Below are 13,624 nucleotides of genomic sequence, written 5' to 3'. Positions count from 1 at the left end.
CATACAGTTAATTGAAATCAAGACCAGATTAAGAAAGCATCTCTGATTGATATAGTTCTCCTGAGTTTTTTATTATGACTTTAAGCTACAAACTGGAAGTATTTTAGCTCCTGTATGATCACTTTCAGCAACAATGCTATTACTTGTTCCTTGGCAAAGGTATTTATTTTTAAGCATTATCTCTGCCACCTTCATCACCTTAAGACAAGATTGTTCTGAATGCCTTCCATGTCTGCTATACTTCAAGGCTTTTTAAAAACACCATCTAATACTGATTATACCTGTCAGATTATTTCACAGATTATTGTTTCTGTATTTATTTACTGACACGAACCTGAAAATCATTCCAAAACAGATACAGATATTACTAATAAACAGTATCAAAGACTTCAGTGGGCTTTTAAGTACTAAATCATGCCCTAAAATCCCTCTCCGGACTTTTTACATCTGAGAACTGGTACACAGACAGCCATGGAAAGCTCTGGTCCCCAACTGAATACAGACTTGTATTTCCATACTGTAGGGTGTGCTGCAGAACTCACTGACCAGCCCAATTCCAGTTGATGAGGTCTATGAAAGGTCAACTCAAACAGAGCAGTGTGTTTTCAGTTTAGCACTGCTGTCGCTAAAGATTTAGTTCTACTTTTTTTTTTTTAATAATCTTTAAATACACTAAATTATTTTTTTTAAATTGCTGTCATCTCTATTGAGAATATTTTGTATTTTTCTTTTCCATCTATCATTTTATAACAACTGACGATTGCTTTGTAAGAATAAAGCACAAAGGACAAACGTTTCCGCTGAATTCAACAGCAATGAACACAACAGTGGTATTTTCTTCTTATTCCATACCAAATAGTACTTACAATGCCAAACAGTAATTACACTCAGTGCAACTACCCCACAAACATAACAAAAGAGCTTACATGCATTTTGCTCCAAACTGGAAAAATAATAATAAAAAAGGCAGTATGTTCTCAGTGTATACAAACAAGGGTTACAGAAGCAGTGCTTCTCGTTTTCTATACTGTTCTAATGTAAACATTATAGCATTTGTTTGGTGTAATTCTTTTCAGGAATTTCTGAACTGTTAGTTTAGAATTCAATAGCTTTCATATTTATAATAAAAAGGTTAGATTCACAGTCTTTGACAAGTTACAAAAGGAACTTTAAGCTATAGTCTGTTAATAAAGGCACTTACTGTGAAGGCTGGTATCCTAATTTCCAATACCAGATCCCAAGTATGCTACGAATGCATTTGACATTAAAGTAAATAGATAAAAGACATGCTGTTAGCATGGACTACAACTGCTTTGCTTGAAGGGAGTGCTGTCATGACTCTTTTTTGCTTGTTTTCTTTATGTTATTTTAAACCTCACATTCTTGATTTCATACAGTCTTATAAAAACAGTTGTAACGTGTCCTCATGAAGGCTAGACTACAGCCCATGAGTTAGAAAATTCCCATGCAAATTGTAGGTCTGGATTCCCTTAGAAGGAGAAACCTAAAATGCAGATCTTCTATTTCCAAGGCAAAAGCTGTATGTACTAAAACATCATACAAAGAGCTTTGTGCTGAACTGAGTATTATGTTTAGAACATTCTTATCATGTGTTTGGACTTCAAATAGCGTTCAACTCATTTCTTTTCTATACAGACAGAAGTACTATTGTGCATATAGAGTAGAAAAACTGTAGATATCTAAGTAACTTAACACATCCAAACTTTTGGATCTGTGAACTCTTAGACATCGAGTTCACTAGTTGCCCTTTGTTTGAGAGACTACTGTCATCTGAAATTACTCACAGGTTCTTCTGCTAGTCTGGATCTTGATTTAATTCCATTAATGTAGTATCGAAAATTGGTGATGCAAGGAAAAGAAAATTCAAGTTTTAACTCTTCAAGTACTTACAGAATATTAAGCAGAAAACATCAGTTATGAGAAAAATAAGAATTCCATATAATAGAAATGCAACCTAGAATACCTGAGGATAGCTGAGCTAGACACCTGTAGTAGGCACCTGGCCAGGAAAGGGGTGAATCCCTGGGGAAGCTGCTGCTGACTAGAAGACAGCTCCTGCATGCCTGGACTGTGGAGTTCTGCTGGGAGAGGCAGAGAAGAACTCCATAAGTAAGTGCCCAGGTGGCAGCTGAACAGAGAGAGCTGCAAAGGATGTTGCTGAGAATACTGAACTTGGCAATATTCATTTTGATACAGAATTCATGACTCCAGTCATGAGGAGGCATACTTGCCTTTGAGGTATCCTCTCATACTGCCTTCTTCAGAAGTTCATACTTAAAACCCTTAAAAAAAAAAAAAGTGCTCACACAGTTGGTGATTGTTCTCTACGATTTTCAGGGGCTACCAAAGTTCACTCATCAACCAGAGAAGGAGGAAGCTTGTGTGCCAACTCTAGGAGACAAAAGAACGTGGAGAGGAGAGGGAGCCCAGCAAATCTAGAATCCTTTCCTCTCGTTTCGATTCCCTGCTCCCGGCTGTCTGTGTCTCCCTTCAGAGCAGTGTTGGAGGAAGAAGCCAACAGATTTGTAACCTCACAGAAGAGGTGACAGCATAGATCCCTCAAGGATTCAATATTACAACATTCAGGGAAACGTGTGAAAAACAAGCTGGGCAATTGATTTAGATACATTGATATCATTATTTTTAGGTGTGATAAATGTTTTCAGCCAAAATACCTTCTACTAATTGTTCTCACATTCCGCCTTGGATTCTGGCTTTCCTATGAGCAACCTGTACTTCAATAGCAAAACCTTCTGGGGGAAAAATGATTCAATGCACACACTTATTATATACATCATTTTGTAACTGTGTGACCAAAACGCAAGCAATGTCTCACTGTACTTGTTCATTATTTGATCTATGTAATTCAGTATATGGACTGCATGTCTTCTAATACTGCAGAGAAAACGACTACAATATATAGATCATGGAAGTCCCCTGAAATAACTCATCTTGGGTAGATGAATAAGTAACGTTTTTCTTTCACAAAACTACAATATAAGGACTTTTGATTCATTACTAATTCTCTTCAAAATTGATACATAAGCAATGGAGGATTCCCAGATGTCTGTATAACGCCAGCAGGCCATTTATCAGTATTTTAATTAACACTGTTACAGGTACCCAAGTGTTTGTCATCTCCATCCTGCAATTACAACGTACACATACAGAGAGACATGACATATGTAGGCTACTGGGCACCGCATCTCAATAGCAACTGCCAGGAAAGTCTGTGTGAAGTAGGACTATGAAACACAAAGGATGTTTTCAAGTCAAACGTACAGCTAGACACACAAACTATTATTCTAAAGGTTCATAAATGATAGCTGTATGGACTTAAAAGTCTGAATTTCTTCATATTAACCATGGAACTTGTACTTTAAAGTAGGCTTGTCAGAGAGCTATACAGCATGTGATAGACAGTAAAAGCCATCCAAGAACTGCACTTTTTATAAAGCAAATAGTCACATTTGACACTTATACATGGTATCATCACGTAACACATAGCCCTTTCCATGACTGTTAGAACTTTTATATGAGCAAAAACTCAGCTATTTCACTGAAGCAATATAAAAATTATACTTTTGATAAGGCCTAATGAACTCTGTTTTAAAAATGTACTTATAGTTTGAGTATAATAAATTCATTTAGAGGCATTAAAAGCCAACTGCATGAGGCATTACCTTGCAGCTAAGGCTTATTTCATTGAAGTCTTTCAGTGAAAGTTACTAATTTGGCCTATAGTATCTGCTGAGCTACAAAATTCTGAAAGCTTCTCTGTTGATCTGCTCAACATCCCCTACAACAAAACATTGTTTTGAAATAACTACTTTAGCAAACATGAGATTTGTGCATGCAAGTTCAGCACACAGTTATGAAAAATGTAAGGAAGCAAAAAGAGTACTTTGTGCAGAATTTATGACATACCATAAATTAGGAAAATGGCTGATATTAAGATTAGCAGCTTAAGACATGAATTAAATGCTCAGTAACCCTAGTAATTTAGGGATGACAAAAAACAAGCATCAGTTACCCCTCCTAGTCTTTTTATTAACTCCTCCAACAAAACTACTTTTATACATTTAACACCAAAATACCTACATGCCAATTTCTTCTTCTCCAGATAAATGCATCACCAACATGGTGACGTGCAGTGAGGCACAGCGAACCATTGCTTTGGAAAGCCTATGATCCTTTTGTATTATTGCATCTTGGACGGCCCGAATACCGTCAGTAATCTGGAAAGACAGACAGGCACAGAAACAGCAGTTAGCAATTACTGCATCCCATAATGCAAGTGAACACAAAAGCGCACAAACTGAAGTCAAATGTTTATGTAGAAATCATCCTAGCAGAAGGAAGTTTTATCCTCTGATAAAGCTGTGCTAATTGGCCTGAGTAAACTCATAGTGGGTACAAATGCAGTGATTAACAAGTAGCAGGACACTTCCCATCACATCTTAACAGGAGCTAGGTTCCATAAAATGATAAATTCCCGGAACAGATTAAAATCATCCAATTTTACACTGCCAGTAGTCCAGATCAGAGGCTTCTTTAGGGAGCTTCTCTACTGTCTGCTAAACATGTATACTGCTATGTGCAGACAAGTGTCTGAAAAGATAAAGGGGCCTTTACAGTATCAGGCAAAAAAGGAACAGGCAAATAGTCAGTAAGCTATTTGTGGAGATTTACAATTCTGATTATACTGTCCAAAAGATTGTATAATTTATATAATCTCTTCAAACGTTTTAATTAATCTCTGTAATACAGTTCTAACACCACCAGTCTTTTTCTATAAAAGTGTTTGGTTCACATTTTTCTTCAATTAAATTTATTTGTATAGTTATATATGCTTTACAAATTGTATTCAACTTGCTTACTGTGCCTGCAGTTATAATACTTGTATTATAGTAATTTTTTTAAAAAAACTTCAAGAACGCTTGAGTATATTAGTAGAAATTAAATCAAATCCAGTAACCTTGACCACATGACAAAATGAGTTATTTCTAAATGATGATAAGCAAAGATATTACAGACAAATTAGCTTTGGGGTATATAGTCTAAAAGAAGCACGTAGAAAACTTGAATCTGATTTTTATTTGAAACCCATTGGTGAATGCTTAATGAATATACTGTATATATTAATTTTTATAACACGCTGAGTAGCTGTTAGGCTAAAATAAAAAGCTACAATTTAGTTACTCTGCTGATGATAATTAACACACAAATTTCCATAAAAAGTACACTATAATGGGAGTGGTCAGTACTTCTGTGACCCACGTCCTTATGATGAGGTTTGCCATGCAGGAGTTTTACCTAATATATCTAGTACCACTTTATTTATTTATTTAAGGTAAAGCACCATATAAATAAAAACTAGTTATAGCTGAAGAGGACCAACTCCAGGAAGGGTGGAGAGAAGGAAATGAAACTCACTTGCCAGAAGTAATATGGCATCTACAACTCAGACATGTCTTTAGTAGTGTGAGACACATGAAGAAAATTGCACCAGCACTCTGATTATAACTCTTGTTATAATATAAGACCATTTCCTTCATAGTCAGAACTTATCATAAATATGTGATGCTTCTATCGTAGTCTCAGATGCAGGAGAAACATAATCCGTGTTTACACAAGAAACTGGTAAACACAATCCCTGATAGCTACAGTGTATCGACTGCATAATTATTTAAGTTTATAAACTAAAGCAAATGCAGTTACCCCAGTAAATTAAAAAAAAATGAAATGCTCTATCATAACAATTACAGTTTCGTTCCATTTTCAACTATTTTTGACTAGTCTTTCTAAATTTAATTCGTACCTGAGAGCTGGCAAAGAAAAAAAAAAGATACGTGTAAGCATACACGCCCTTCAGAATACATTAGACAGGTTTGGAGCTGTGTTATCACAGTGATAAAACCATATCCTTGCTCAGAAAAAGATCAGCGCTACTCAGCATTCAGTTATTCAGCCAACACTCCACTTTCCCTCGCCCATACAGTTCCCTTCAGTAGTACTTCCAAATCCCTTCCTACTCATTTCCTAAACTCCCTGCACTACCCCCAAGTCCCTCCTATAGCTCAGTTTTAGCTCAGGCAAGAAAGAACACATGCTGTGGCTGATTTTCAGTTATCAGGGGTTGACTGCCTAAAAAATATGCATATTTTTATTCATCATCTGTCAGATCTCAAAGAGCAGGTAATTGCCATACTCACACTGCAGCCTGTAACACACGCACATTCTTTCAAAGCTCTCTTTTCACCACCACAAATTCCACAAAACACCGTAGAAAATTAGTACCTCTGACAGGTTAAAACCTAATGAATAACGCACCTTTGGAAGAAGATTAATTCCAAAGATGGACAGTTAGCAGGTCCAGAGACAAGCTGTTGTTGAACCCAGCAGAGAAATGTGCTGCCTTCTTGATAACAGCAAAATAGAAGGACGAGTGATCGTGTTCTCTGGCTGGAGCAACAACATTCTGTATGATAGATGTTGAGGTTGTACAGAGAGAAGGGATAAAAGAACTTTTCAAATCCATTTTTGTGAATTCAGCAATTTATTTTTAGTGTGTTTTCCCAGAACTCATGTGATCAAAATTTAACACAACAGCTAGAGCTTAGCCATGCTGCCACTACTTCAGACTGATGCTGTTCTCTTCGGTAAATCGAATGTGCATTTAACAGCTGAGAGCACTGAATTTTAATCAAGCTAGCCAGGACTCTTCCTGAATCTCAGTAATATCTAGTTATAGCCCATGCATGAATGAAAACTTTATATTGTTTTTACTTGCTATTTACATTGCCTTATGAAATTTTATGTTAAATTTCAACTGCTGTCATGCTGACAACAACTTCATCTAATCTGAGATTTCCTAACTTCCATATCCATTTCCAAAAAGAAACGGCTGAGGGCAGATCATACTCAATAATTCTCCTCTCAGATTATTTATAAAATTTCCCCCTAAATAAGGACTCAAATAGTAATTTCAAGGTATCCTCTCCCATTCCCTGGGATATGTTATTCTGAAGAGTAATAAAATAACGATTCTGCTTACTGCAAGAACACTACTGGGAAGTGATTACTGTGAGCTTTAAAGATTTAACAGATTAATTGAAATTATAATCAAGACTGGAAGAGCCCGAAAGACTAACCTGCCAAGTGATAACATTCAAGTATTCTTACAGAACTAATAAAACATTAAATATAAATCCCAAATTAATGGAATACCTCATTTTACTTCTGAAGATTTGGAACATGATTAAAATGAAAGCAAGGAAAATGTTTAATTTTCAACAGGAACAGTTCATTAAATGTTCCAGAAATATTCCTTACTACAAAATGTTTCTCTGTGTAAAGCCTAAAAGCCTATATAAAACATGAAGAAAGAGTACTAACGCCTAAAACAATTCACCGGAGTAAAATTAGATCCTCACAAAGGAAAGACCCCTCCTTCCTAACTGAAATGCTACTAGTAATTACCAGATCCCCTCTGGCTATCAAGAAGCCAGGTGTCTTAAGTCTACGTTTTGGCTAATGTTGCCTATACAAATTCCAACGTGTATTTTCTACTTTCATAACAACTCTACATCTGAGGCAAGTATAAACAAAACTTTTTAGCAAAGTCTTGGAATTTCTAAAATGCTCTGAGATTTAGAGTTGTTTCTTTACCTTTGTAAACAATACAGGGCATATAAAAGTGGATGTTTAGTTAAGATTTTTTCTACTCAGCCACCAATTCAACATAACAATTGTGAGCAGCAATTCTCAAAGATCAGATTATGTAACCTTTGCATTAATTGTTGCTGTTAAATCATGGAAGAGACAGAAAGAAAAGCCACTTCAGACCAAGATGGCATAAAAGATATTTGTGTCAGGCTATTCCTGATCTATTCTGAAGACGAAGAATAGAGCCTCTGCAATCTCTTCTTCACACAGTGCTTTTTGAAGCATCGAAGACTGCATCGTAACTTTCAAATCTATATTGTATCTTTTTAATTTCAGATTATCTCAATCTTTGACTTTCTCTGAAAACACTACAGATGTAGAATGAGTTAAAGGTCACCTGAAAGATATAGCTTCTGATATTAAAATATAAATCTAAAATTGGAAATGGTGGTAAACTGTTGTTTTTAACTTTTTAAACATAATACACCTACTTTCCTTGCTGAAGAAACTCAATACCAAAGCTGTATCAGACACATCCCACAGCACATAAAAACATCATCTTTGTTCACTGTTAGGTTAAATGAGACAACATATGCCAACTATAGGAAAATACATGTTCTTTAAAAGTCCACTGCACTTCTTGAATCCATTTGAACAGCTTGTCACTAAAACAACAGCTTGTTTGAATTTTAAATAAGATCATCTATTTTACTGGAAACTTTTTAAACTACAAAATGCCTTGTTAAAACAACAACAGATCCAAATTTAAATTCTTACCTATAAGGAGAGCTAAAAATAATGCAGAGTTTTTCCCTATTAAATGAAATGTCTCTTTTCCTTATTCTAAATGAAACACCAAATATGTAATACTGGAAAAGTGCAAAGGGGAAATTTAAGCCAGCTTCAATTAAAACAGTATGAAACCCATACAACTGAATAAAAAGATAAATATAAACCTCTCTTCTTACAAACACATGTAGCTGTTGAAGTAATTCTGGTTATACCAAATTACTATCATAAAGAACATCACCTCTGGATTAGTAATTGGAATAGAAATGAAATAATTTGGCTGATACTGTTTTTTCTTTTTCTTATTTCTCTCACTGCCTTCTGGAATTTCCTTTCCAGTAGTCCTCTTTCTTTTCTTTTCCTTATTTACTTCGGAGGTGGCATGCACTGAAAAGAAAAAAAGAATTAAAAAGATCAGCATACGGACAAATCGGAACAAAGATACAAATAATATCATGCCTACAGGAGCTGCCTTCAGTCAACTGACTGAAGCATCTGATCTGCCCGTGCACTGAACTGTCTGATTGGGATCCTACTCCAACTTGAATTAACACAGTCACCCAGGTGGAATACCATACTTGAAATAAAAGCCTGTATATCCAAGCAGGGCTCATCAACTGCTAACACAGCTTCCAAGCTACTCCCATGTTTTGTCAGCTCACTGCAATGGACTTGGCCTGCAACTCTCCACACATGAAAATGGACATGACTTCAAAACCAGGTAATACACAGGATTATTAAAGGAAAAGATTGCAGTAGACTAGGACTGGCCAACCTATAGTTCATAGAACGAACCCTGCCCAGAAGAAAATTTAATCCAAACAAGACCTACTGTCTGGCTCCTTTCCCGAAGGCTCCTTCCAACAGGAAGAAAAGCGCATGTCCTCAGTTCTCTCTGTACCATAAATCACTTCCCTCCCAGCTTACTTCCTCAAGACTTTGCAGACCCTCTCCCACCACATGGAGGTATACACATCCACAAGCTGACCAGACTGCAGTCATGCACTGTCCGCTGACAGGTGCACTTATTTATAGCCATGTGCTGAGAACACAGGCGTTGCAAGACAGCTCTTCCAACCATCAGCTGGAAGCCATCAATTGAAAAGTTCATATGTAGTAATGCAAATAGACATACAAGATGTCTTTATTCTGCAACTAAATCTTGAAACAGATCATAAAATAGTACATTTTTAATACGCTCATGTACCTACAGGATTGCCTACCAACAACGGATACACCAGGCTTGATACTGCTTGCAGGAGCTCTACCACCCCTTGCACAGAGCCCACCCATGAGCTCCAACAGGCAGAACCAAGAAACACATGTGGAACAGAAACACAATTTCTGTTTAGATTTACTTACGAGCAAATTCATCTTCAATATCTGTGTTGGCAAACGGCATTTCTGCCATCAGAGAGTCTACTGATTCAGCAGATGGACATGGCTTTTTTCTCTGTTGTGTTGCTTTTTTAATCTCGGCAAAGATTTTCTTCTTTTCCTGTACATTTTCCAGCCCATCTGTAATATATTTTAAGACACTGGGTCTGAGTTTTCAATACAAACAGCCAAGTGGCATTATACACAAGCAATATAAAATTTATAAATTTCTCTATTTACCAGCATTTCCTTGTCAACATATCAGCAAAAGGACTTCAACACTCGATGTGGAATAGCATAAAAAGTGAATTTAGCTTTCTACGTTTAGTAACTTGTTCTTGTTCAGTACTGAGTAAATGCAATTATGTGCAAAGAGGACAGTTATGACCAAGTATAAAACAGTAAGCCTTTACGTATCATGTGAAGTTCACTCTAGATAACAGCAATGGCATATGAAATTGAATGCAGATGAACACTGGCAAATGACCTGCAGTGTAAACACACTGCAAATAAGGCATGGAGGAGCACAAAGGGAATCCTACAGTTCCACATAAAACAAAGAACTCTCAGCTGACTACATCATGCAAGAATGAGATGATTATTCTATTCCTGCATCTCCCACACAGCATTAACATGTTATAGACAGCAACAATTTCAACCTGTTCTAGAAACTAATGACATTTAAGAAGGAATCACTACAAATCTAAATTCATCTTGCATGTATAAACATGAATCTCAGAGAAATACCACAATGACAGAAGGAACTCCACTAAAAAGTTTTCAAAAAGGCCTTTTTCCCCCCAAGAGTACTAATTATGCACAGTCATTTCCCTATACTTGTTTCATATTTCTTCATCAGTAAATGCTAATAGCTGCGTACTAAGCTATACCGTAAGAAGATAAAAATCAAAATCTCCTCTAGCAACAGAAAATGTGCACGTAACCAAACATCCAGCAATATTCTTCTGGGACAAGTCCACAATGGGATTACTGTAGTGGAAGAAGCCTTATGTCAGAATTGCAGTTTATCCCAGGACAGCTCATTACTACAGACAACACGCTTTCAAAGCTCCTCTTGTGACCAGTGCAGATAGCCCAAATCTGGCCCAAGGGGGAAATTTGGCAGCAGAAGTGTGTATTATTTTCTTGTGCCCTGCAAAGCTGCACTATCTGTGTAAAATCAATGGTACAGACCCAGCCTGGGCTATTAGAGCCCTATAGAGTGGGTTTTGTTTTTTTGTGTGCGTGTATCACTCTATGCTAGGGATGATAAGTAAAAGAACAAGTTGGTTCAATGCTAATTCACTCCAGCCTGAAGTAGGGAGGCATAAATCACTCCGTGGTTGTGATCTGACACCTAACTTTGTGCCAGAGGCTGAGTAAAAAGAAGCAAGCTATTTAGACTGGTTGTTTGTACCCCCTGTAGACACTACAAACTATGTGCCACAAAGAGATGTTAAAGCAATCATAAATTTATTACTTAACATATAAAGTGTACACAACAGAGGTTATTGCTGGTGATCCACCAGCACACAGAAAACAACGTATTATCCTTCAAAGAGATCACGAACTGAAGGAAAAGACAAAAATCCATGAAACTGACAACCAGGGCAGAGAAGTTATCAAGATCCCTGGCACAACACGCTGAAGACAGCAGCAACAGAGTCCGAGAAGTGTGTTCCGGTCTCTAAAACAAGGTGAAAACAGAACTTTTAGGGATTCCTGACTTAATGCAGGTCATCTGAGACCTAGGCAACCCAAGAAGTAGGAGCGCCTTGATCACCACGCTACTGCAGGAGAAACTCTTTTTTAATTGCAAGTTTAATGACATCGCCTGGGTTTTATAAACGAGCAGGAACCTGCATGATCCTATATGTGTCTTTAAGTGGTTCCTGATCTTCACGAGCCATCTGTTCCAGCAGGAAACAGCGATAAGGACAAGGAAGATCCCCCTAGCTCGTACAGGGAAGCACGCCCAGCGGGGCGCCCTAAGGCACGTTTCATTACTTCCCACCCGCACCCCGGAGCCCGGGGGAGGATCAGGCCCGGAGCTGCCCGGGAGCCCCCCGGTCCCGTTACAGGGACGGCGCCGGGGTGCCGACCCCAGCCCAGCCCAGCCCAGTCCGGCCGCCTCCCTCCCTCCCTCCCTCCCTCCCCCTCCGGCCGCCTCCTCACCGTGCTCCCGGGGGGGGGACCCGCCGGGGGTGCCCCCGCCGCCCGCCGCTGCCGCCGCCGGGAGCAGCGCCATGGGCCGCGGCGGGGCGAGCAGGGCGCGGGGCCGCGGCGCGGGGCGCAGCGCGGGGAGCAGGCGGCGCAGCAGCCGCTGCATGCCCGGCGGGGAGCCCCGCTGCGGGACGGCCGGGGCACGGAGCACGGGGCACGGCGCTGCCCCGGGACTACAGCCCCCGGCGTGCCCCGCGCACGGAGCCCCGCGTGCGGCATGGCGGGAGGGGCGGGGTGGGCCGCCATGGCGGTGCTCCCGCTCTCGACGCTGTCCCGCCCAGGGGGTGGCCCTCATGGCGGTGTTGAGGGGGCGGAGGGTTCTCCGCTCGAGTTTTGAGTGTGTGTTCTGCCCTATGGTCTGCCTGCAGCTTGAACTCTGTGGTGTGCTGTTGTCCAGCTGCCCTGTACGCAGTGAAGGCATCCAGATAGCGTGTCCTGATACGAGATGTACATTGGTTGTTGTGTATATCTCGTATATATTACATACATCTCATATATACCACATACATCTCATATATTCCACACACCTCATATATGTCACGTACATCCCATATACATGTATGTCATGTACATCCCATATATGCCACGTACATCTCATATATGTCACCTACATCCCATATACATGTATGTCATGTACATCCCATGTATGTCACGTACATCCCATATATGTTACGTATCTCATGACATACATCTCATGTATGTTATGTCCATTTGTTGTTTTCACTCTGTTTTACCAACAATTCTCAGCTAAACAGGACGCCTGTAACTCCACGGGAGTGCTTGGAGCTGACTACTCCTCAGACTCCTCAAAATAATCATTTGTATCTTGGGACCACCAGAGAAATTTTATACCACCCAAAGCTCTAGTTTTCATCCTTTTAGCTGCGGTCCAGGGAAAAACATCATCTTCCTTGAAACATCCATTCTTTATGCAGTCACCCAGTCTCCTAACGTAGCTCTGGCCCACCCTTCCCATTGGCAATAATGCTTCTACTGTGGCTGTACAATCTCCTATTGGGAATCAACCTCTTGGGTGTACACGAGAGGCTGTTTCTCCGAGGCGAGGAATGCAAGACACTATTTTCCTGCTTAAATAAAGACTTTGTGCCCTTTGGAAGCCAAACGCTGTCACTACATTCTGTGGGCGAAGCCAAGCCAAATCTCGCCTTCTGTTTTTGCGGATCAGCCTGTGCATATAGACCAGATCTGAAGGAGCTGATTGTTTATCCATATATACAAATTCTTACTTTCGCTTTTAAAGGGAGTAGGATTGGAGGGGAAAAAAAGAGAAAAAAAAAAAAAAAAAAGGCGCCTGCATTAGGGAGGAAGCTGCAAAGCTGCATGCATTCTGGATGTTCAAACCTGAGAGACTAGGGAAAATTAAATGAGTTTCTGTATTTGGCTTGTCTGTGCCTTCCCTTTCTGGGAGATAAAGTTTGTTTGGAAATACTTTACAACCTTTTTGACCCATCTCATGCTGTGTTTGCCCTCAATGTCTTTCACACTGTTTTCATGGGGCCTGTGGAAACCAAAGAGTGGATGCAAC

At 39.3% G+C, this 13,624-nt stretch overlaps 1 protein-coding gene across 3 annotated transcripts in view; it reads right to left on the bottom strand.

The window, feature by feature from the left end:
• The window catches only part of AKAP7 (A-kinase anchoring protein 7), an 87,229-nt gene extending 74,995 nt beyond the window's left edge, over positions 1 to 12,234 (bottom strand). For all 3 annotated transcript variants that reach the window (XR_014618312.1, XM_084284688.1, XM_084284687.1), the window contains exons 1-4: positions 12,031 to 12,234; positions 9,841 to 9,996; positions 8,720 to 8,865; positions 4,123 to 4,259 (exon numbers count right to left, since the gene is read on the bottom strand). Coding sequence is in view for 2 of the 3 variants with exons in the window: in XM_084284688.1 (XP_084140814.1) it covers positions 4,123 to 4,259; positions 8,720 to 8,865; positions 9,841 to 9,996; positions 12,031 to 12,184 (593 nt within the window). In the remaining variant the exon portion in view is untranslated. The remainder of the gene's footprint in view (positions 1 to 4,122; positions 4,260 to 8,719; positions 8,866 to 9,840; positions 9,997 to 12,030) is intronic.
• Between the last annotated feature and the right edge of the window lie 1,390 nt (positions 12,235 to 13,624).

This window comes from Netta rufina, assembly GCF_964035555.1.
Source record: "Netta rufina genome assembly, chromosome: 3".
NCBI classification, from domain to species: domain Eukaryota; kingdom Metazoa; phylum Chordata; class Aves; order Anseriformes; family Anatidae; genus Netta; species Netta rufina.
The sequence above is the reverse complement of the archived record's forward strand: the minus strand, read 5'-3'. Positions and strand labels throughout refer to the sequence as shown.